Raw genomic sequence first — 25,200 nt, forward strand, 5'->3', positions numbered from 1 at the left:
AAAGATAGGAACTGTTCTAGATTAAAGATACATGGTAGCTAAAAACAATATGTGATGCTAGGCAGGGTCCTGTACTGAAGGGGTAAAATGCAATAAAGGATATTTTGGGTCAGATGACAAATTGGAATATGGATGGTTGATTAAGTAAAAAGTATATCAGTTTTTAACTTCTTGAGGTCGATGGACAGTACTGTGATCTATTGTTAGGAAACACATTGAACTACTTAAAGGTAAAAATCTGTGATGTGTGCAAACTTCATCTCAAATGGGTCAGAAAAGTGTACATGCGAGAGAGCAAATGATAAAGCAAATGAAGCAAAGATACAGGTGTTCTTTGTGCTAGTCATGTGTCCTTTTGGAACATTTATTCCAAAATAGAAAATTCAGAACAACAGCAACAACCCAGCTCTTCATTTCAGTCTGTAGAGAAGTGTTTTCAGAGAGCCGTGCGCTGTGCAAAGGCTGCTGGAGGTGCTGCTTTGCCTGGGTGCCCCCTCTTTCTGTGGGCATCGCAGCCAGTCCTTGGCCCCTGAGAACCCGCAGGAGGGCGGCACGCCCTGGTGTGTAGAGCCAGCCTGCGGTGGGCAGCTTCTTGTCTTGAATGTGCCACTTACCCGAGCAGCCTATTGTGTAGTGTAGCTTGACCTTTGAAAAGTATATTTGTCTTTCAGCCCAAAATGGAGTTAATCCTGACTGGGAGAAGAAAGTAATTGAATATTTTAAGGAAAAGCTGAAAGAAAATAATGCTCCTAAATGGGTAAGTTTGTTGCTCTTTGTGGGGGAAGATGGTTGGGCTGACTTCCAGTTTCTCTCAGTAGAGTTGTAATCTATATATAATTTTAAAATATATAAATTAATGTGTACGCCCTTCTGCCTTAAGTGCCGTCAGTACATATATATTAAAAGATTTTGGTCTCTTTTACAACTTAAATTTAAAATCAAGCAATTAAATGTTTCTGTATTGGGGCCTCTAGATGGCAGTAACTGACCGTGTTACTTTCTAAGACAAAAAAATTGGTAGTTGTGAGCTTTGATTATTATTTATTTAAAAAAATTGGCATGTACTAGTCTTTAAAAAGAATTTTTTTTTTATTGCTTTTTAAAGAGAGGAAGGGGGAAAGAGAGAATAAAACATCACCCTGGCTGGTTTGGCTCAGTGGATAGAGCGTCAGCCTGCTGACTGAAGGGTCCTGGGTTCAATTCCAGTCAAGGACACATGCCTGGGTTGCGGGGTCAATCCCCAGTAGGGGATGCAGGAGGCGGCCGATCAATTATTTTCTCTCATCCTTGATGTTTCTATCTCTCTCTCCCCCTCTCCCTTTCTCTCTGAAACCAATAAAAATATTTTTTAAAAAAAGAGAGAGAGGATAAAACATCAGTGCGAGAGAGAAACATCAGTCAGGTGCCGCCCTGACTGGGGATTGAACCTGCAGCCCTTTGGTGTACAGACGATGACGCTCCAACTAACTGAGCCTCACCGGACAGGGCAGCATGTACTGGTCTTAAAAGAAGAACTCAATAAAACAAATGCCTTTCTGCTACTCAGAAAGTGTTCAGAAGGAAAAGCATTTATTTTTACACTGTAGTCAAATGCCATTACACAAAGTTGGAAGAACTCGGAGGTACTCTTGTCAGCAGTTATGTTGACTATTGAGAACATTGGCTTCCTAATGGGGCTGAGTTTTGTGCCTGAGTTGCGGTTTGGGTGTGGATATAAAGTCTATGTGTGTATTTGAGCTTAATGTTTTATAGACAGACTGCGTGTTCATTTTCCTTTAAGGTACCATCATTGAATGAGGTTCCTCTTCATTATTTGAAACCTAACAGTTTTGTGAAGTTTCGCTGCATGATTCAGGACATGTTTGACCCTGAGTTTTACATGGGAGTTTATGAAACAGTGAACCGAAACACAAAAGCACGTGTATGTATGGCTTTTTATCGTGGAACTTTCTGTTTATAATTAGTGTTTTTTATGGTATTTTTGAATTAGATGTATTGCTATAATACTCTTATCCTTTGTTTTGGGTCATAGGTCCTTCATTTTGGAAAATATAGAGATATAGCAGAATGTGGGGTATGTATTTTTAAGATCTATAAAACATTCTTAAGAATTTTTTTCTAAGAGGAGAATTTATTTCTTTTGGTTTATCTTAAATTTGTCTTTGTATAAATAAATTCTAAGAAGTCATGTAGAATGCTTTTGCTCTTATTTTCTCTGTTATATTTTTGGTCTTCTAAAAATCTTTTAGAATGTGGAATGTTATAAATGACAAAACTAATTTGTTTCTTTTCTCAGTATCTATGTATTTGGTTAAAAAAAATTGCAGGTTGTGATAAATTCTTTAAAAAATGAAAGTGGAAGATTAACTAAGGGCTTAACACTTGCTTAATTTAGTTGGATCAAGTTCTGCTCTCTTTCCCTGGAAAGAACATAGTTTTTAATAGACTTAATCCTTCTTTGATGAAAGGAAGCACTGGGTGCTCTCTTACATATCAATGATAGGAAGGGTAAGAAGGCAGAATCCTGGTGCAGTTATAGTTGTGAATGGGACAGTCTTAAGGTAGAAACATAATATTAAGCAGTTACAGTGGAACACAGTATATCTCCATTTTAAACAACTGCTTTTCTGATCATGAACAACATGCATAATTAAATTTAATTTCACAAAGAAACCTGTTCAACATACCTGGCATTATAACGGAACAGTTTAAAATTTATTTCTAGTTTAATAGTAGAAAAAGATTATCAGCATTTCAAAATAGATATGTCAGCCCCCAACGTCTCCCATCGTTTGCTCTCCCTGTGTTTTTCATGTGGTCCCATTGAAACAGCAATTGTAAATGTTGGGAAAGAAACCAAGTGTCCCAGGTGGGGATGGAGGAGGCAGGAGCTTGGGCAGGGCCTCAGGAGAAAGGTGGGCCCTTGGTGGAGCCACTGGGTCTAATTCTCTGCCTTGCAGACCATCCTTTTAAATCAGGTTTTCTAGGGCTTTTTTCACTCTGGGAGTCTGGCTCTTGCTTACTCAAACCTCAAGAGATTGATTTATAAAGCCTAATCCCAGCCCATTCATTCATACAAGTTCTTCCTCATTGAATTAAAGTGTTCTGGTTCATTGGCCCAATCTGGACAGAACAATAACCCTAATTTGGAAGGTTGCTGAAAAGGTTTTATTAAACAAAAATGTAACTTCCTACAATTATTTAGAGAAATGGACTCATGAAAGATGAATTTGTTTAATCTTACACATGATGACCTTCAGGTCTCCCAATGTCGTTTTTCTTTCAGAGTGTTTCCATAGGTAAAATGTTTGCCAAGTCTGACGAATCAACTTTTAAATGCTTACTGCATCTTTTGATTTAGGAACCCTAACCCCCCTCATATGAGGCTAATTTTTTTTTTTTTTAAGATATTTTATTGATTTTTACAGGAGGAAGGGAGAGGAGTAGAGAGTTAGAATCATCGATGAGAGAGAAACATCAATCAGCTGCCTCCTGCACACCCCCTACTGGGGATGTGCCTGCAACCAAGGTACGTGCCCTTGACTGGAATCGAACCTGGCACCCTTGAGTCCGCAGGCCAATGCTCTATCCACTGAGCCAAACTGGTTAAGGCGAGGCTAATATTTTAATACACAACTTTTCCTGGTACACAGTAATGCAGTCTTACTATAGCTCAGTCATCGTAGTACCTGGGAATAGGAAAATAAAATAGATGTGACTGTCCATCTCTGACACTACCAAAGGCAAAGATAGTTCACACCGTGTGGCTTAAGATTCATACGTAAAAGCACCATCCCAGGAAAAGGGGACGTCAGGCCTGGAAAGAGAAACAGAAAACCCTGCTTATACATATGAGCTCAGGCTCAAACCTGATGTCTTTTGGATCCTCTTTTTTCCCCTCTACAAAATGAAATATACATCTTAGTTTATTTTTAAGAGGATTTTTTGTACTATAAAGTTATGTGTTTATTAAAGTAGTTTTTAAATGTTACATATTGGGTCCTTTAACACTTTCTAAGCATATATGAAATAGAGAATATGCTTTTTTTAGGGAATAATAGCTGAGTCTTGGATTGCCTCTCAGAGCTACCTCTAAATGAGTATTTCATTAAATTCCTTTTATATAGGCTGATTCTGATATGTTTTCTATGAAAGAGATAGTGGGGTTACCATGTGCTTTGTCTTTAAAAAAAATAAAGCACGCTGTTTATTAAAAGGATTTAATTTTGTAACATAGGGTGCTGTGTATTTTGAATTGAGGGAAGGTAATGTATTGATTATCGCTCACAAAATTATTTTTAAGTCAGATTTCTTTTAAAAAGTGATGGTTTGGATTTAGTTAGCTGCTTGTTAATTCAGTTAACTCAATGTGAAATAATTATGGTTTTATGGTAAATAGCATAAAAATGTGGTTGCTAAGTTAATTGTTTTGTTTTTCTTAATTTTTAAAAATACTTTTGTGTACATCACAGCCTCAACAAGAAGTTGATTTAAACTCTCCACGAACTACCACTTTGGAAAGACAGAATTTCTATTGTGTTCCAGTGCCTGGGGAATCTGTGTGGGTAAAAGAAATATCCTTTATCTGAACTTTCTTATTATGGTCCTTGATTATTTTAATTGAAAAGACCATAATTTAGATTGAGTTTTTTTGTTTGTTTGTTTTTGTTTTTAAATATTTTATTGATTTTTTTTTACAGAGAGGAAGGGAGAGGGATAGAGAGCCAGAAACATCGATGAGAGAGAAACAGCGATCAGCTGCCTTCTGCACACTCCCTACCGGGGATGTACCTGCAACCAAGGTACATGCCCTTGACCGGAATAGAACCTGGAACCCTTCAGTCCGCAGGCCGACGCTCTATCCACTGAGCCAAACTGGTCAGGGCTAGATTGAGTTTTTAAAAACTTAGTCTTTTTATCCCAGTGAAGCTAACTGGAAAAAAACCCTATAAAGCAATCTAAGTATTCATCCCTGAGAAGTGATAAAATTGGTACATTCCTATAGTGAAATACTGTTAAAAGGTTAAAGTAGATTTAAATATATTGAAAAAAAGAGTACCATGATAATTAAGTTAAAAAGTTTTAAATTACAACTAATTTTAATTTTCTTAAGGGAAAACAATATGTTCGTTCTTTAGAGAGGAGATTGTGGAAACTATTCATCTCATTTTTATTTTTTTATTTAAATTTCTAGTTAGTAATATTTTTTAGGCACAGTTGATATACACTGAAATGCATAGAGGTTAAGAGTACACGTCAGTGATTGATACCCCAAAGTGAAGAACTAGTGCCAGGAAGTTCCTTTCTGCCTTTTCTAGGATTGCAGCCACTGTCCTGATTCTTCACCATAGCTTCCTCATGCCTGTTCTGGAATGTCGTAGCTTAGTTTTGGGATTCATTAAGGTGGGTTTGGAGTAACTTGCTGTATGGGACATAGTTCTTACTCATGCCGTGTGCTATTTCTGGGTCTCACCTAAGTGCCCGGAATGTTCAGCAGGGTCCAGTTCTAAGTGTTGTGCAACTTCCAGAACCTCCATTTAGCTCCTAGCCAGCCAGCAACTGTTCTTTGCTAGACTTCAAGGAATCTGGCCTTGTGCATCCGCTGTTTTATATTCAGCCAAAGACCCAAATGGAACCTGCACCGATTTCTGGGTCCTCTTCTGTCTTCTACAGGGGAACTCCTTCCCCCCTAGTACCAGTCTGTGTTGTCTCTACCCAGCAAGAGATGCGTCTCCACTTCTTTTTTGTTGCGATTTAGAAAATGCCCCCTAGAGGGAGTTGGGGATAAAGTGGAGTTCAACCAGTATATTACTCATTCAAGGATCATAACATTATGCTCCCTGTTGTCTAATGATTGACAACAGACCCTAACCAGTTTGTCTCAGTGGATAGAGTGTGGGCCCACAGTCTGAAGGGTCCCAGCTTTGATTCCAGTCAAGGGCATGTACCTTGGTTATAGACTTGGTGTCGGGGCATGTGTGGGGGACAACCAATTGCTGTGTCCCTCTCACATCTTCTCTCTCTCTCTCTCTCTCTCTCTCTCTCTCTCTCTCTCTCTCTCTGTCTTTTCCTCTCCCTTCCACTCTCTCTAAAAAAATCATTGGAAAATGTCCTCGGCTGGGTGAGGATTAACAAAACAAAGAGAGAAATAGCTGCTTCATGTCTTTTGTCTAGTGTTACAGTTTTTTACAGCAACGGTAGGTAGGGGGCATAAATTAATTCATTAGCCTCTCATGGCCAAATCTGGAAGTCCAGCCTTTTTAAAAAAAATACATTTTTGTTTTGAGCAAATTGCCAAATTAGCAATCTTTTATTAGTCATGTAATTAACATAACTTAGGACATTCCTCAGTACATAGTGGTCTTTTTCTTAACTTTTTATTTAACGCCTATATTAATGCAAACCAAGCTCGAGTCAGTCCTTCAACATCTTACACTCCCAGTCGTCACAAGAGGAGTTATGAAGATGATGAAGACATGGACCTACAGCCTAATAAACAGAAAGAGCAGCATGCAGGTGCCAAACAAACAGGTAGTGTATGCTCACAGGTTTTCTGCAGACTTCTCTTTCATTAGGTTGTTTTCAGAATGAGCTGTTGTATAATACAGTTCTAGGTTTAGGAGCTGGCAGTGATTTGACAACCTTGCTTTCACGGTTATCAGACTTGTAGCCGGGGCTGTGAAGGCCTACCCTTGCATGAATTTCATGCATCGGGCCTCTAGTGTTATATAAATAGAATCTTACAGTATGTAAACTGTGATCAACAGTTTTCATTCAGCAACATTCCCTTACGATCCATCCAAGTTGTGTGTGTCAGCAGTTTATTTCTTTTTATTGCCGAGCAGTATCCTGTGGTATGGCAGGCTATATATTGATTCTAATTAGTTATCAGCCCTAAACTGATTATTTCAGGGCTAGAGGCTCTCTTTTAATCATCTTTGTATCCCCAGTCACTAGTATGATTCCTGGTACATAGTGGATGTTAATAAATACTTGGTAAGTGAATTTATTGCTATATAGTTTTATTCTGCTTAGAAGTAGGAAACTGTTCTACCAGGGTGGTTCTGTTGTCAGTAGACCATATATGCCTTAGGTCAGAGATGTCAAAGAAACCATATTAAATATTAACTTTTAAAAATACTTATACTGAAATTTGATGGGGGGGAGTTTGTTGCCATTTTATTGTAGGAGAAACAATGACTCAATTCTCCAGATCATCATAATCTGTGTTTTTTGTTTTTTTTTAAATATATTTTATTGATTTTTTACAGCGAGGAAGGGAGAGAGATAGAGAGTTAGAAACATCGATGAGAGAGAAACATCGACCAGCTGCCTCCCGCACATCTCCCACTGGGGATGTGCCCGCAACCCAGGTACATGCCCTTGACCGGAATCGAACCTGGGACCTTTCAGTCCGCAGGCCGACGCTCTATCCACTGAGCCAAACCGGTTTCGGCATCTGTGTTTTCTTTGTAAGTCAGAGAAAGGGCTTTGCTAATATGTGTTATTTCCTTAAGAACAGTAACAAGTTTGTGAGCTCAGAAGTATCCTTTATATCAAACTTGAAATGCTCCTGAGGGACGGTTCTTTGCCTGCAGAAGGCCCTAGAAATGACGTGAGTGCAATGCTCGCTTCCCTTTGTCCTAGGGAGTGTCGGCGGTCTTCAGGGGTGTGGCGAGCCAAAACGTCTAGAAACCGAAGCTTCTACTGGACCACAGCTGAGCTCCCTGAACCTCTCTTCTCCTTTTGACCTGAACTTCCCCCTGCCAGGAGAGAAGGGCCCTGCGTGCCTTGTGAAGGTAAACCTTTCACAGACCGGACATTGATATAGACGTGTTCTGTGTCTCGGAAATTAAAATGGAAAATTCTTAGCGTTTGTGTTAGTTTCCTATTGCAAACTTGGTGGCTTAAAAGAATACAAATGTACCCAGGCTTTTAGATGAGAAGTCCGACATGGACCTTCCTGGGGGGAATCCCGTGTCGGGGGCTGCGTTTCTTTCCGGAGGATCTGTTTTTGTTTGTTTGTTTGTATTTTTCCTGTTACTGTTTCTACAGGTGCCCACCTTCTGGGTTTGTGGTCCCCTCCTCCATCTTCATAGCCAGCAACAGTGCACCTCTCTGACCACTTTCCTTTTTTTATAATACCCGAGGATATTTTTCCATTGATTTTTAGAGAGAGTGGAAGAGAGAAACATCTATCGATGTGAGAGAAACACATCGATTGGTGCCTCCTGCACAAGTCCCGACCAGAGCCCAGGCCGGGGAGGACCCTGCAACCAAGGTCTGTGCCCTTTATCAAAATCGAACTCAGGACACTTCGGTCTGCAGGCCAAAGCTCTATCCACTGAGCCAAACCAGCTAGGGCTGACCATTTTTTCATAGTCACATCTGACCGTAGGTAGGAAAGATTCTTCAACTTTAAGGGACAGTGTGATCAAATTAGGTCCACCCAGATAATCCAGGGTAATTTCCCCATCTCCAGTTCCTTAATTTATGCAAGTCACTTCTGCTTTTAAAAATAACATATTCACAGACTTCAGGGATTCGGGGGGACATCTTTGGGAGGTCCATTTTTCTGTCTACCATAGCATTCTTAAAGAATATTTCATTGTGGCCAAGGTGGCTCGGTTGAGTATTGACCCATGAACCAAGAGGTGGGCACATGCCCAGGTTGCGGGCTCAATTCCCAATAGGGGGTGTGCAGGAGGCAGCTGATTGATGTTTCTCTCTCATCTATGTTTCTATCTCTATCTCCTTTTCCGTCTCTCTAAAATCAATAAAAATATATTTTTTTAAAAAGTATTTGTCAGAAGTGAAACAATATTTTAATTCATGTCTATTCCCTTCCTATATTGTTTCTAACTTTCTAATACTATTTTCACCATTCTTCTCTTACCAAAATCCATTTCTCATTTGCATTTAAAATAGAAGAAAAAAATTTTAATAGCTCTCGTATCTTGCTTATCCCCTTTTTAATCCTGATAAGTGAACAAGTGATATAAGTTTCAGAATTGATCAATGAGAATCCATTTTTATTTGTTGTGGTTTTAACTTTAATGACACGTATGTAACACGAGGACCAGAATCCCAATATTTTTCCTGCCATACTTATATCGGGTGTCACCAAGGGGGCTTTGATAGTTATTAAAGACCATCATGGCGTACAACTTTGAAAGTTGGTTTTTTTATAGTGAAAGACCTCATGGCCAATCTAAGTTTTTTGTTAACCTCTTAATACTGTGTTTTGTTTCCCTTTCTTTGGGTACGGGTGGTAGATTTTGAGATTGTGCATATTTCTGGTTTTAGTTGGAAACCAGAGGCCCAGTGCATGAATTTGTGCACCGGTGGTGTCCCTCGGCCTGGCCTGCAGGGATCGGGCCACAACTGGCTCTCCGACATCCCCCAAGGGTCTCGAATTGCGAGAGGGCACAGGCCAGGCCAAGGGACCCCACCCGTGCACCATCAGGGCCGGGGAGGGATACAGGAGGTTGGCCAGCCAGGGAGGGACCGCAGGAGGGCTCCAGGGCGTGTCCGGCCTGTCTCGCTCAGTCCTGATCGCTGGGCCCCAGCAGCAAGCTAACCTACTGGTCAGAGCATCTGCCCCCTGGTGGTCAGTGCACATCATAGCGACTGTTTGAATGATCGGACGGTTGGAGGGACAATTAGCATATTAGGCTTTTATATATATAGATCATCCTTGCGGGGAAGCCTCTCCTTTGTAGTGTGCTATATTGAAGACACGTTGGTCGGGGATCAGGGTTCCCTCTTTTACTTCACTTATTTGCTAACTAGAAGAATGACTTCAGGCAAGCACTTGACCTCCCTTGGTCTCAATTTATGAAACAAAAGAGTTGTTCCACTCTCTCTAAAGTTCTATGATATTATTACTTTATTTCAAGACTGATATCTTACACTTTGTTGGTGTTATTTAGTCCTAACAACACAATGTCATGTGGCCTCTTATTAGGTCTATGAAGATGGGGATTGTTTCAAAGTAAATGATGTTCTTGAGTTGTATGGCATCCTCTCTGTGGATCCTGTGCTAAGTATACTGAACAATGATGAAAGGTGAGTCTTTTGTTCTTTTTTTGTGGGGGGCGGATAACTAATAATTAGCAGGGTAGAGAAGAATAAATTTTCTGCACACTGAATAATAGATACCTGATGGCTTTTGAGAAAAAGACCCAGGTTTTTGAGACCCTCTGTGACATTTGACGTTCCAGCTGGTAGCTCGAGAAAGAGTCTGTTTTGAAATGACCTAGTGAGTAGCCAGACTATATTCCGTTGAGTCAGGTGACAGCACACTGAGTACAAACATTGCTCTGCTTGAAGAAAAGAATGAGTACGTGTATCATAACATGATCCATCCCGCCTGAGATCCGCGAGGTGACAAAGGGGAGCCATTTTCTGGTTTTTTAAGATCCACAGGTAGAACTGGTTCTTGGCTTGAATTCTCATTTTTTTCAGAGATGTACATTATCGTTACATCTCTGTAACGGGCGTATCTGTGAGTTGAAGCGCTGTCCCTCTCCGCAGGGACGCCGCGTCACTCCTGGATCCGATGGAATGCACAGACACAGCCGAAGAACAGAGAGTGCACAGTCCTCCTGCTTCGCTAGTGCCAAGAATTCATGTGGTTTTAGCCCAGAAGTTGCAACATATCAACCCACTGTTGCCGGCCTCCCTTAACAAAGAGGAGAGCAAAACCTGTAAGTGTAAGTGACCCCGAGATGTCCCCATGTGTCGGGAGCTACGTGTGACGTGTGCTCGTGGGGAACTGAGTCAGCAGGGTCTTGTTCCTCGAATGGCCACTGTTTCTTTGCCCCATTGTCCTTTAGGTTAGTTAATTCTCTTCGTTAAAGTCTTGACACGTATACTGACTTGTAGTGGGTTTGTTCCGCAGTTATCTTTTAACCTAAAACGCTCGAGAGGAACTGGTATGTTTATTCTGAATCTGGTCTCCTTTCCTTCTCCAGTTGTTTCAAGCTTCATGTCCGAATTGTCTCCAGTCAGAGCAGAATTGCTTGGGTTTCTCACACATGCCCTTTTGGGAGATAGTTTGGCTGCTGAATACCTTATATTACATCTCATCTCTACAGTGTAAGTGCTATATTCCTGGTGGGGATTGCGAGAGTTGGTGCTTTGTTAAAAGGGGGGAAGAGCAGGAAGGTTTCTGAGGATTTCATCATCAAGTCATTTTTATTTGTTCAGTGTAATGAGTGTTACACCAAATTAATGACAAAGTCCTTTTTCCACCTCTTCTCAGTTTCACATTGAGCACTTTGATGTTCTCTTTCAATTTAAGAGCCGATCCTATGTAATAAAGAGCTAATATGCTAATTAGACTGAACAGTAGAATGACCATCTGGACGACCTTCCAGACGAGGCTGCGAGAGCTGAGCTCCTTGCACGAATTTCATGCATTGGGACTTTAGTATCAGATAAAGGACATGGCTGATGAGTAAAATGAACTGTTTTATCCTTTTTGTATTCGTTATTCTCTAACAGTCAAGGAGGTCTGTTGTGTGCACATCTAACTTAGATGTGGATGTGAGCACCCCTTGCTTTCACGTCACTATAGTTCTTTGTTTTCTGGTTTCAAAAGTAATATGTGTGGGGGGGAAAAAGTATTCTGTGTGCCTTCAAGAGCATAAAGAGGAAAATAGAAATAATCTATAATCTCACCATTTAGAGATCATCTGTTATTAACACATTTTGGTACATGTTCTTGTCATTATTTTTGTTTACATTTATATACATTTCTGCATAGAACTCAGTTGTAATCTAAACACAGATCCATACCTTGCTCTTACATTTAATATCTATTAAACATTATCCCGTCATAATACTTTTTTTTGAGGATTTTTTTTCCCATTGATTTCTTTAGAGAGAGTGGAAGGAAGGGAGGGAGGGAAGAAGGGAGGGAGAGAAATATTGATGTGAGAGAGACACATCGATTGGTTGCCTCCTGCACCCACCCCGACTTGGGCTGGGGATTGAACCTGCAACTCAGGCATGTCCTTGACTGGGAATCAAACCCTTGATCCTTCAGTCCATGGGCTGACGATGCTCTTAACCACTTGAGCAAAATCAGCCAGGGCCATTTATTTCTTGATGAACTTTTTAATGGCTGTACAATATTTCATTGTAGACAGTTGTACTGTTTCTCTAAATGCTAGGTTTTCCTATTTTTTCTCTATTTTGAACTATACCACAGTAAACATCTCTGTGCTGTAAGTCTTTGCTCGTATAGAATTTGACACAGTGATATGTAATGGTTGCAAGCACAGACTCTGGAACCAAATACCTGTGTTCAAATCCTAGCTCTTCTACTTCCTGGCTATGTAAACTCGGTCATATTACCTAAACTTTCTCATCTGTAAAACAAAGGAATAGTCCCTACTTCAGAGTGTTTAAATGAGAGGGTTAAATGAGAAAGCATTTAAGCACTCAGAACAGTCCCTGGCACATAATCAGCACTCGTGTAAGTATTGGCTGTTATTTTTACTGCTGTTATTCTGATAAGTAAAATAATTTCAGAGTAATCTATCTTTCGTGATACTATTAAGCTAATTTTCCCATGTTTGCTTTTTGATGGAAATCACCTGAGTATCTTATTGGTTAATATCTTTTTTTTTTCTAGATATACAAGAAGAGACGTTCTTCCACTAGGAAAATTTACGGTTAACTTGAGTGGTTGCCCACGGAATAGTACCTTCACAGAACACTTGTATCGAATTATTCAACATCTTGTTCCAGCAGTAAGATCATTATAAATACATATTACAGATCTGAGCACACTTGAAAAATCCATCTAAATGTCTTTCATTCAGCCCAAATGTTTATCTTTGAGGTTTTAGTAGGTGTCTTTACAAGGAAGCAAGGCCGGCCGGACGCTATAACTTAAAATGTACTCGCCCCTAAACATTCACTTTTGTTGCCTTAGCAGCAATTTCTGTAAATGTAACAATGAGCCCAATTGCAGTTACTCGCTCAGAATTGTACTCTCAGTTGAGGCCATGTGCTTGTGGAGTTTGGTATCCTTTGTGTGCCTCTGAACACCTGCCTCTTTAATACCTTGTTCACAACAGGCCGAGTGTGAGTAACCTGCTCCTGTGGCGCAGGGCCATCTTTGGGCTCACAGCCATCTTTGTTTGGACAAGGTGATGCTCCTCGCGGTGGTTTGCTTGTGTCTATAATGTGGCCTCCCTCCCTCATTTTCTTTGACGTCAACGAAGCCAAAGTACAAAAGTCTCTCCATTTTGAAAACATACCTTATCTCTTCCTCGACATCCTTCTCCCGCACACCCCCCCCCCCCCCCCCAAAACTGCCGCTTAGGGAGGGAGACAGAGAGCAGATGGGAGTGAAGAGCGGGTCAGAGGGCGCTGGGGCGGTGGGCTCTGGGAGATGGGTGAGGAGGCGGGTGCAGAGGACGCTGGGGCGGTGGGCTCTGGGAGATGGGTGAGGAGGCGGGTGCAGAGGACGCTGGGGCGGTGGGCTCTGGGAGATGGGTGAGGAGGCGGGTGCAGCCGGGTGGAGCGAGTAATGAGACCCAGCGCCCAGCACAGCTCAGTGTGCTCTGCTCCTTGGTTTTTCTTGAAACAGTTTATTCAAGAATCTGTAGGATGTGAATGAATATGGTTTAAATTCAGGGAGCATAGAGGGAAACTAGGCTTTTCTCTCCCTATCTTGATGAGTAAATAAACATTTTATTTTCTGTTTTGTTGCCCTGTGCACTTAAGCTGCTGGATATTTGTTTTTGGTTCTCTGGTAAAATAAGAATCTTTAAGAATACTGAGCAAGACAGTTGAGAATAAAGCAGCTCAGAGTCAGTGAAATTATTTTTTAGGATGTAGATAATCGTTTTTGCTTAAAAGGGCTCAAGAAAACATGAGATTCCTCTTGGGAGTTGATAGGTTCTTTCCATATAAACACGGTGTTTAACTCCAAAAATATGTTTTCTTAAAACAGGAAACTTAGTTCCTTGCTGATTAAAAAATTTCTCTTTGCAGTCTTTTCGTCTGCAGATGACTATAGAGAACATGAACCATTTGAAATTCATTCCCCACAAAGACTATACAGCCAATCGCTTGGTCAGTGGGCTCCTCCAGCTACCCAGCAACACTTCCCTTGTAATCGATGAAACTCTCCTGGAGCAAGGCCAGCTTGACACCCCAGGTACGTACGTGGGTGTTTCCCTTCCATTTGTAACCTCCTGTCAAAGCCAGATCTGGTAATGACTTCTTAAAAGAATAACTAAACAAATTGACATCTCAGAAATATTTAAAATAAAGGCTTGCCATGTGAATTTAAAGCATATAGTATAAGTATAAATTGTGTACGTCCACTATATGTTATAATTATATGAAAATTTACAGTTTAGACCAAATTAACAATGATAGAACATTAAGTGAATAGCTTTAAAGATAAAAAGAGGTTTCGCCGAAACCGGTTTGGCTCAGTGGATAGAGCGTCGGCCTGCGAACTGAAAGGTCCCAGGTTCGATTCTGGTCAAGGGCATGTACCTGGGTTGCAGGAACATCCCCAGTGGGGAGTGTGCAGGAGGCAGCTGATCGATGTTTCTAACTCTCTATCTCTCTCCCTTCCTCTCTGTAAAAAATCAATAAAATATATTTTAAAAAAATAATAAAAAAAATTAAAAAAAAAGATAAAAAGAGGTTTTGCCTTTAGTCATATATTATCTTTAAAAAAAGTGTAGAAAAGATGTAATAAAACATTTTTTACTGCCCAATATGAAGTTTAAAATGTTTATTTCAGCCGAAACCAGTTTGGCTCAGTGGATAGAGCGTCGGCCTGTGGACTGAAAGGTCCCAGGTTCGATTCCGGTCAGGGGCATGTACCTGGGTTGCGGGCACATCCCCAGTGGGAGATGTGCAGGAGGCAGCTGGTCGATGTTTCTCTCTCATCGATGTTTCTAACTCTCTATCTCTCTCCCTTCCTCTCTGTAAAAAATCAATAAAATATATTTAATAAATAAATAAATAAATAAAATAAAATGTTTATTTCAAAGCATCTCTGAAAAAATAAAAAGCTTAGTAGATCATATGGTTTGCACTGAGCCCAGTTATGGAGCATTATAAAATTACAAGGGCCCGGCTAGTGTGGGGCAGTGGTTGAGCTTCGACCCAGGAACCAAGAGGTCACTGGTTTGATCCCCCGTCAGGCCACATGCCCGGGTTGTGGGCTTGATCTCCAGTAGCAGGCGGGGCAGGAGGCAGCCAATTAATGATGTCCCTCTCTCATCGATGTTTCTATTTACCCCTCTCCCTTCCTCTCTCTCTAAAAATCAATAACATAAAAAAATGTCTTTTTAAAAAAATATATATTTTATTGATTTTTTGCAGAGAGGAAGAGAGAGGGATAGAGAATTAGAAACATCAATGAGAGAGAAACATCGATCAGCTGCCTCCTGCACACTCCCTACTGGGGATGAGCCCACAACCAAGGTACATGCCCTTGACCGGAATCGAACCTGGGACCCTTGAGTCCGCAGGCTGATGCTCCATCCACTGAGCCAAACAGGTTAGGGCAAGAAATATCTTTTTAAAAATAAAATTATAAGGAAGCAGATAGCTTTACCTGTGCTCAAATGACATGATGCTGGTGATAAGTTCAAGAGGAAAAGGGAATTAAAAACAATGTTGACTGGGTACACATATGGCAAAAGTGGATGGTAGCAAATCAGTAAAATTCTGTAACCTTATCCCTGTGGATAAATATAATTTTAGTTCTACCGTATTATTTTAGCCTTCTTGAACACACCACCTAGAAAGTAATCATACTTAATTGGGAACCTATTGTTTGCCTAATTGCATACCAGATGTTAGGTATCAGATACCATGTGGGAAGTATATTACCTAATGAACACTTAGCTTAGTAAATTGGACAGTGCTTTCTATACTGTTTTAAAGCAGTAGAAGAAACCTCGTGTCTTATAATCAGTGTCAGGAAAACTAATTTGTTTAGGTGATTAAAATCAAATGACTGAAAAATTATTTTCCTGCTTTTCTAGGTGTTCATAATGTGACGGCCCTGAGCAACCTAATAACTTGGCAGAAGGTGGATTATGATTTCAGTTACCACCAAATGGAATTCCCCTGCAATATTAATGTTTTGATTACTTCGGAGGGGAGATCACTCCTACCCGTACGATGAGTTATTTTTAAATGGAGGGAGGTTATATTGGAAAGATATTCATATATTCTTTGTCTCTTGGTTACTGCATATTACTTCAAAATTGTAACTGCTGATTATTAATAAGGGAATTGATTATTTTGTTTCTGCCTTGGAATGAAAATCTTAGATCTACGAAGAATCCGTTATCAGCAAATCACAAGATAAGCAAAAAAAAGCTGTTGGGTAGTAGCTCCCACATCTAGGTATAGAAAGTAGAAGCTGTCAGTAACTTGCCTGATTAATATCCACACCTTTGTTCTTGCTGCCTCTGTCCCATTGACTTCTGCCAATCTTATGTGCGAAGTATTTTAGAGTTCCTTTTAAAGTGTTCCTAATCCATTTGATGATGATGATTTTTTGCTTGATGGTGAAATTCTCTGGTAAATCATCAGTGTGACTGACAGCTCTCACTGATGGGAAATATGTTATTCAAAAGGCATCAAAGTTTCTGTGTATCATAAATCACATATGTTCACTTGTGATGTATGAGACAACTACCTGTGAATGAGTATGAAATGGCCCTTGGTAAGTTTTCCGTGGGAAAGTGTGATTAAGATACAGATTACATATTCTGTGGTTAAGAAAACATCTAAAAATTAGCTGCTTTTCAGACACTAGCGCTACCTTAGGTGTTTGCTGATACTGGTGAGGAAACATAAGTAACCAAGAAAAGGCCAACTTTTGTAATTACTGTTGAGGTAGAGATTGTGTATGTAAATTAATGTGTAAAGTGACCTCCCCCCAATAATAAATAGTAGTTTTAATTCTCTTAGGGCCTGGTAGAGATGATGCATCTATTCTTCTGAAATTTTAGATTAATTTAAGAACTTGGAAAATACTGTGTACTATTTCTCTTTTTAGGCAGATTGCCAGATCCACCTACAGCCACAGCTAATTCCCCCAAACATGGAGGAGTACATGAACAGCCTTCTCTCAGCCGTGCTGCCTTCTGTGCTAAACAAGTTTCGCATTTACCTGACCCTTTTGAGGTTCCTGGATTATAGCATATCTGATGAAATAACCAAGGTATGTTTGGGATAAGATAAAGGATTTCCCTGTGTTGAATGAAAGTATTTAATCAATTTACATTTATTGTATTTACTGATAAGGTAATTTTGCCATTTGTTTTCTATGTCTTATGTCTTTTTGTTCGTCTCTTTCTCTGTTATTGTCTTGTGTTTGAAATAGATATTTCTTTTTTTTTTTTTAAATATTTTTATTGATATTTTACAGACAGGAAGGGAGAAGGATAGAGAGTTAGAAACATCAATGAGAGAGAAACATCGATCAGCTGCCTCCTGCACACTCCCTACTGGGGATGTGCTCGCAACCAAGGTACATGCCCTTGACTGGAATCGAACCTGGGACCCTTGAGTCCGCAGGCTGACGCTCTATCCACTGAGCCAAACCGGTTAGGGCTAGATATTTCTAGTATACAATTTTAATTTCCATGTCTTATAATTTTTTTTCTTAGTTGCCTTGGGGGCTACAATTAACATCTTAACTCTTAACTGTAACCATCATTTGGGGATTAATGCCAATTTAATCACAGTAGTACACAGAAACTTCGTTCTCTTACAATTTCATTTTCTCCCTTTGTGCTTTATTATCATACAGATTACATCTTTATACACTCTATGCCCATCGACGTTCATAATTATTGGTCTATACAGTTGTCTTTTAATCAGAGGGAAAAGTTACAAAAGAAAAGTCAGTTATACCGCCTTTTATATTTATTTGTATAGTTCCCTTTACCAGTGATCTTTATGTGCCTTCGAGTTACTTTGCAGTGTTGTTTTATTTCAGCTTGAAGAACTCTCTAAATATTCCTTGTAGGGCAGATCAGCTCATGACAAATTCTCTACGTTTTTTTGCTTATCTGGAAATGTCTTTCTTTCTCTTCCATTTCTGAGGACTAGTTTTTGCTGGATGTAGAATTCTTGATTTGTAGACTTTCTCTCAACCCTTTTGGGTTATTTAAAAAGCAATATGTCGCCTTAGCTGGTTTGGCTCAGTGGACAGAGCGTCGGCCTGCTGACCAAAGGTTCCCAGGTTCGATTCTGGTCAAGGGCACATGCCTGGGTTGTGGGCTCAGTCCAACATGCAGGAGGCAGCCAATCAATGATTCCCTCTCATCACTGCTGTTTCTATCTCTCTCTTCCTCTCCCTTCCTCTCTGAAATCAATAACAAAATATTTTTTAAAAAATAAAATCAAATAAGAAGCAATATGTCTCCCAATCTAAGTCCTGTATCCATGTTGGGGCAAGCCTTCAACACTCAGCCATGCAGATTACAACTGCTCTATCCTTCCTTCATTTTCTGCTTGCATAGAGACTCAAGGTTATTCCGAGGTGAGAGCTTAGGGCCTGCTCAGATCTGAGCATGCACACAGACCTGTGCAAGCATGTGACCTTCTAAATCCTTAGGAATTGATTCATATAGCTATCGCGCATGCACACACATATGGACATCTCATTCCCTGTTTTTCCTTTTAAGGAATTTGGCTAGCCAGTGCCCGAGGCAGCCAAGATGTTCAATAATTGCTTCTGATTTTTTTTAAATGCCCTGGGAGAAGAGCTGTTCACACTGGGCAAGCCCCATGTCAGGTTAAAGACAACCTTACAGATGGTTCTCCCAGGGAACCACCAGTCAAATGATAATTCCTGATTGGTGCTTTGGGAGACCTCAAGCCCCACTACCTCTTCAGTGGTTGCCAGGCGGGACATTCTCAGGGCTGCCTGGAGGTGGGGTGAGGGTGGAGAACAGAGCAAGTTAAAATTCCTCAAAGCTCAGTGTTCTTACTGCCTTTCTTGAGTAATGCTCCTCAGATTGCTGCAAGCCTCTGGTTAATTTCCAGAGCTTTGATGAAGCTGATTTTGACCATTTTTACTAGAGTTCTTATTCCCTTTAATGGAATTTTCTGAGGTCCTTGTTCTGCCATTTTTACTGACATCATCTTCCCTGTGTTTACAGGCATGTTTGCCTGATCTTATTTTGTTTGGAATACTTTCATCGGTAACGTTATTTATATGTATTAAGTTTGGTTCTCAATCATTTCATCCATGTTATCTAATTTTTCTAAAAAGCAGGGCTGACTTCATTTTTACACCAGTCAAGGGACCATGTTAGTTTTCTTTTCCCTATTAAATGCAAATGTCATTTCCTCTTTTGATAAAGGCAGTTGAAGATGACTTTGTGGAAATGCGCAAGAATGACCCTCAGAGCATCACTGCTGACGATCTCCACCAGCTGCTCATTGTCGCTCGGTGAGTAGGACATGTCCATAATTGCTTAACGTAAGCTATGAATAAAGCCCCTAGTTTATAGAAATGAACTTTTTCCTTTTAAAAACCCTTGTGAAGTGGCTCATTGAAGTGAAATTGCATTTGGCCGGTGATCACTTCAGTGGAACCAGGCATGCTTCTCAAAGTGAGTCATCTCCCAAATTTGACTTAAAGGATTCCTTTGTAGACATCGAACTTGGTTCTTGACCTCTTTGTGGCCCTGCCACAGGTCTTGTTCCTAAACTAGTATTCCTAGGTCTAGACTTAAATCTGTTTCTTATCTCAAACCAGGTTTCTGTCTCTCAGTGCTGGTCAGACAACACTGTCAAGAGAACGATGGCTAAGAGCAAAGCAGCTCGAGTCTTTGAGAAGAACCAGGCTTCAACAGCAGAAGTGTGTGAATGGAAATGAACTTTAAACATCTGATACCTATCGAAGAGTAATGGGCAAATTACAGCCACATTCTTGTAAAATGCAAGTATCATTTATACCATTGTTTTGTAGATACTTTGTATTAAAAACCAAGGACTTTTCCTGAAATCAAGCCTGGTAACATCTGAAGTTTATATAATATTCAGTAAGGGCTTTTACCTTACTGATTTTATGGAGCTTTTGGAGTTTGTTTTATAATTATATAAATTAGTAATGTACAAAACTGTATTTGATATTAAAAGTTTAATATTGATAACATTGCTGCTTATACCATTTCCTTAGCTGAAGCTAAGTTATAGGCCAGACTTTGTTCATATGAAAATAGTTGCAATTCCATTCGGGAATTGTTCACTTAAGATTTTTTACGTCTTTCCAATTAACAGTGGATCTGAATGTGTTTTGTGATCACATGTTTGGGAAATGATACTATAGAATTTCACATGATTTCCCAAACATTTGACCACAGAAGCTTTTTTTCTACTTAACAGTTGTTAATCTGCAACACTAGTCTTTAACGTGGCAGTGGTTCCCATACTTTTAGAGTTCATGGACCAGTAATATTTCCCCAAATTTTGGGATGGACAAGGCTGCCAAGTTATCTGAAAGAAATCACTGTATTATTACATTTTTTTTCTGAGGACAATCTTAAAACAAGATAGTCCTTTAAGTGGAATAAATGTAGCTTTCTAAAAAAAATACTCCATTGTCCTTATTTTTCTCATTTCACCCCAGTACATTTGGGAACCACTGTTTTATGGCACTCACTTAAGGAAATTCTACCCTACTAAGTTGTTTTTCCTAAATATGAGGAGAGTAAAATAGTTAATTTTTAATTTTAAGAAATGTCTTCTTTAGGGAAAAGGTTTTTAATTCTTTTCCTAATGTCATTTACTTGCTTTGATGATTGTATTAGATTTTGAACTTTATTAGATTAACTAACATTATCTGCTTGTCCAGAACACCATGATAAAACTAAGTAGGCTTTCTTCCCCAGACCAATTACAGTTCTAACATACAGTAAGTTTTCAAATGAACAAAAACATCATTGTTCATAGTATAATTGTGGCTCCCAGAATATTTGGAGAGGTTAGAACATCACTTAAGCTGTGGTTATACATAATTATTTTTAGTCAGTGACTTACCTAGTTGGAAACATTAATGGTTCAGTTAAATGATTCCTTAAATTCCACCCCCAGGTCTAAATTGACATTGTTAACCAAGGAAACAGGGTGAGCCTTGAAAATCAAGGAATTTATTATGCCTAGCAAACGGGATTATTAGTTTAACTTTTCCTAAACTCAAATCTATTTTTTATAAACTAATATAATCAGTTTATATTTAGTATTCTAACTGGTTTTCATTTTTATAACTGGTAGACTAGACCATCCTTGAACTTTTAGGAAATGAAACTTCACCTGGATTTGTGGGAATAAAATTCAAGAGATTAGTTACCGTGTGTTTATTGTGCCAATGTGAACTGTGGTTTACCAAAGAGAAGTACTAAGTAGCTTGGTCTGGCAGAGAAGTTCCCTTGAAAGGAAAACCCTTCCAGAGAACTGAAGCTCTTCCCATGTGCCCTGCGTGGAGGAGATGCTGTGCCCTCAGACTCCAGTGAGCAGGTAGGAGAGAGAACCCTGGGCTTCAGAAACCCTTTCCTCCCTTGCTATATACACGTGGACATTAAAGTTGTCAATCTAACGTGATTTTAACCCTATTTTTTTTTAAAATATATTTTATTGATTTTTTACAGCGAGGAAGGGAGAGAGATAGAGAGTTAGAAACATCGATGAGAGAGAAACATCGATCAGCTGCCTCCTGCACATCTCCTACTGGGGATGTGCCCGCAACCCAGGTACATGCCCTTGACCGGAATCGAACCCGGGACCCTTCAGTCCACAGGCTGACGCTCCATCCACTGAGCCAAACCGGTTTCGGCTTAACCCTATTTTTGAATCACCAGAAAACTAAATGAATATTATAGAAAACTTACCTTGCTTACAAATTCTTTAATCCCATTCAAAAATCAAACCCCTTATCCTTAAAATGTTATTCAAGGAATTCTCATACATTGTCACTTTAAATTACAATGGTATTTTATTTTTTAAATAGCCACAAGATTTGACACTTCACACACACAAAAAAATATACCACTAATAAATAACAAGTGGAAATACTTAGCAAAGTTACAACAGACTTAATGTTTAGCTGAGAATCACGTCAACAGAGTAAGGCTCTAAAGATACCAGACAAACCAGTATTTGTTTGGAATAAAGTAGCTTTCTTAATGTATGGGCTATAGAAGAGTTTCCATGTGGTCAGGGTTATGGTCATAAAACCAATTTTAACACAACTGTGCTTCAGACTAAGTTTCAATAGTCTATACAAGATGTTAAGGAATGCCCCCTTTAAAAGAATTACCAATATCCGGTAAATGTACATTCTTACCTGAAAATACCAAAATTAATAGGCGCTGGTATTCAGATCTGATGTCTCAGGTTTTATGACTGACATATCTTAATGCTCCTAGACTTTGGGGTATACAGAGTGGCATAAAATTTAAAATTGTTTAAAATACAGGGAAAATTAAGATCCAATGGGCATACATTTCTTAACTATGCCAGTAACCCTCAATTCTTCATAGGGAATGGTTAAGCCATCAAAACAAAACCAAGTTTTTTATATTCAAATGCTTTTCCATATTAGTAACACTTTTAAAGTCACTAAAAACGAAATGTATTTACCTTGTAGAGCAGTGATTCCCAAAGCGGGCGCTACCGCCCCCCGGTGGGCGCTGCAGCGATCCAGGGGGGCGGTGATGGCCACAGGTGCATTTTGGGGCGATGAGTAACTGCTATTAAAATTTTAAAAAAATTAATTTCCAGGGGCTGAGTAATATTTTTTCTGGAAAGGGGGCGGTAGGCCAAATAAGTTTGGGAACCACTGTTGTAGAGGTAATACACAGAAATATACTGAGAAAAATGTTATAAAAAATGCTAACCCCCTCAATGTAGGCATGACCATCCTTTATGTGTCTACTTCATACACTCAACAGCTCCCCCCGCCCACTCAAAAAAAAAAAAAAAAAAGGTCAGGTACAGATTATTACACCCCAAAGTAATCTATTCCTGAATTACATTCAAAGAGACAAACAGCTCTGTAGTGTTTAGCTACTTAGGTCTACACATTCTAGGATGCTGCACCTCTGTTGTCCTGACTCTCAAATTTGGAAATCTGCTCAAGTTCATAATCCTTTTAAAACCTTTCCCAGTAAACAATGTATGATCCCTAAATTCAGAGTCAGTGCAGGTTAAAATAGCCTCATATGTGAAACTTTTTTTTATTAAAAGCCATAGGATTGTGGCTAAAAACTAAATCTGAATTATTCGCGTCTGGCATTGTGTAAACATATTTTTAAGTTCATTTTGCTGGACTTCATTAACCACTTCAGGTTCTGCAGGGCTCTTTTGAACCTTTGCCACTGCAAAGCTTATCCCCTGGGTTAACCCGGCTTGGGTAATATTAGCAACCTGGACCATGGAGCTCCGAATCTTTGCAAAGGGAGAGACGGCTCTGCTGCTGCTCTCTGAAGGAGAAGGAGTTACATGAAGCCCTGTCTCAAGTTCAAGCATGCTGGATCCAGAGCCGGGGGTCTTCTGAGATACAACTGAATGCACTGGTTCGACAGACAAAAACTGTGGGCCTGTTGCAGAAAAACACACATCTAATTGAGATGGTCGAGAAGGTATGTGTTCCGTTGATTCAGATTGGGTTTCTTCATTGGAAACTTGATTGGTTGTTTGATTTCCTTCCTCACTAGCCTGCTGAGAAACACATGTGGTTTCGGACAGTTGGGCCATTTTGTTGTGTGCATCTTGTACAAATCGGTGGCAGTAAATATCCATAGGCTTGGCAAAGCCAGGCAATATGTGTATATTATCAGCAGAAGGACTTTTTTTTAAAGGAGACTCACAGCCTTTTCCAAACTCACTTCCATGAGCAGCAGTAGTAATATCTGAAGGAGCATGAATGCTAACATCAGTATTGCTAATAGATTGGGATCTGCCTAATCGAGGTGCTGAAGCAATAATGCCACAACTAGGAAGAACATAGTCTATTGGCCCCACGTTCTCTAGAGAATTAGTTAGCTGCCTGTCCTCATCAGACTTGGAATTTGTAAGGAATTCATCAGAGTGGTAGGAGTCATTATCTGAAGACATTTCCCCATCAGACTCTGCCTGGACTGTATTATCCATCACACCTGTGTTTTCCATGGTTTCAAGACTACTATCTGATTTCCAAAGATTTACTTTTAAGTTTGGTTTCAGAAAATTAACTTTCATTTCAGGTTTTGCAAAGTTTCCCAGCCTTCGTAAATTGCCAATATTTACATTGGATTTGGTCTGTTTCACTTTTTGATTTAGAGATGAAAATTTGCTCATTAAAAACTTTTTTCCCTGGGCCAGAGACCCTTGGTTTTGAGATCTGATGCCAATTATGTCTTCATGAGGTTTACTGCTCTTCCTACAAAGTAGAAGAGAAAAGTTAATTTCCCATGTAATTCAGCATACCATTTCCAATTATTAAAGTGAAAATTCTATTTAAATTGGACCCCATTTCTTGAAAACTGCACATTGCTAATTGATAAACTATAACCCCTTGGAGTTGACACTAGAAGAGAATGTCCAATAGAAATAGACAAGCTGTAGATGTCATTGAAAATAGCCACATTAAAAATGTGAAATGAATTTTATTTAAACCCAATATATACAAAACATTGTCATTTGAGCTTAGAGTCACTGTGGAAAAAGAGTGAATGAGGTGTATTTTTTGTGCTGAGTCTCTGAAACAGCCAGGGGGTAGGTTTTACAGGAGAGCAGAAGAGGCCCTTAATGACACTGGAACGTTGTTCCAGGCGCTGAGTGGAAACGGGGGTCCGGCTGTGTGACTTCAACCCTAGTCCCACACACAGGCCAGAGACATCCCCCACAGGCGCTCTGTCCTCACCTTCCTCAAGCAGGCCACCAGGAGCAACCCAGAGCCACCCTGTGGAAACCACCACATCAGCATTTTAATTCTGCTTGGTGACATTCTTTCTGGTAATTGGATTAATCGTGTTGAGTTCTTTTGGACCAAACCATTTGTCTTTGGAGTTACCACTGCTGCTGCATGTTTCCTTCAGCTGGGTTCTCCTAGGCATGCAGAGAGGAGCAGGCAGCAGAGGAAGGGAGGGAGGGAAGCCTCCCAACAGTTGCCTCAGCCCATGTTTTTGTGCAAAAACAAACAAC

At 39.8% G+C, this 25,200-nt stretch overlaps 2 protein-coding genes across 5 annotated transcripts in view; one reads left to right on the forward strand and one right to left on the reverse strand.

The window, feature by feature from the left end:
* Nucleotides 1-605: 605 nt before the first annotated feature.
* Nucleotides 606-21,362, forward strand: MCMBP (minichromosome maintenance complex binding protein). 4 transcript variants are annotated; one of them, XM_014464563.2, is made up of 16 exons: nt 606-757; nt 1,781-1,921; nt 2,033-2,074; nt 4,473-4,574; nt 6,387-6,531; nt 7,648-7,799; nt 9,968-10,068; nt 10,537-10,715; nt 10,977-11,100; nt 12,644-12,761; nt 14,014-14,179; nt 16,035-16,168; nt 17,060-17,224; nt 17,816-17,908; nt 19,377-19,465; nt 19,775-21,362. In XM_014464563.2, the coding sequence occupies exons 2-16, from the start codon at nt 1,847-1,849 to the stop codon at nt 19,899-19,901; spliced, it is 1,812 nt and encodes a 603-aa protein (XP_014320049.1). In that variant the 5' UTR covers nt 606-757; nt 1,781-1,846; the 3' UTR covers nt 19,902-21,362. The 4 variants fall into 4 exon arrangements, with proteins under 4 accessions (XP_014320049.1, XP_014320050.1, XP_023618409.1 ...); XM_014464564.2 differs by having other exon boundaries at nt 10,537-10,709; XM_023762641.1 differs by lacking the exon at nt 17,816-17,908.
* Nucleotides 21,363-24,474: 3,112 nt separating this feature from the next.
* INPP5F (inositol polyphosphate-5-phosphatase F) overlaps nt 24,475-25,200 on the reverse strand; it is a 58,017-nt gene continuing 57,291 nt past the window's right edge. The window contains exon 19 of the mRNA XM_023762640.1: nt 24,475-24,958. Coding sequence (XP_023618408.1) covers nt 24,925-24,958 — 34 coding nt within the window. The 3' untranslated portion in view covers nt 24,475-24,924. The remainder of the gene's footprint in view (nt 24,959-25,200) is intronic.

Source organism: Myotis lucifugus, unplaced genomic scaffold (genome assembly GCF_000147115.1).
Source record: "Myotis lucifugus unplaced genomic scaffold, Myoluc2.0 scaffold_255, whole genome shotgun sequence".
Taxonomy (NCBI): domain Eukaryota; kingdom Metazoa; phylum Chordata; class Mammalia; order Chiroptera; family Vespertilionidae; genus Myotis; species Myotis lucifugus.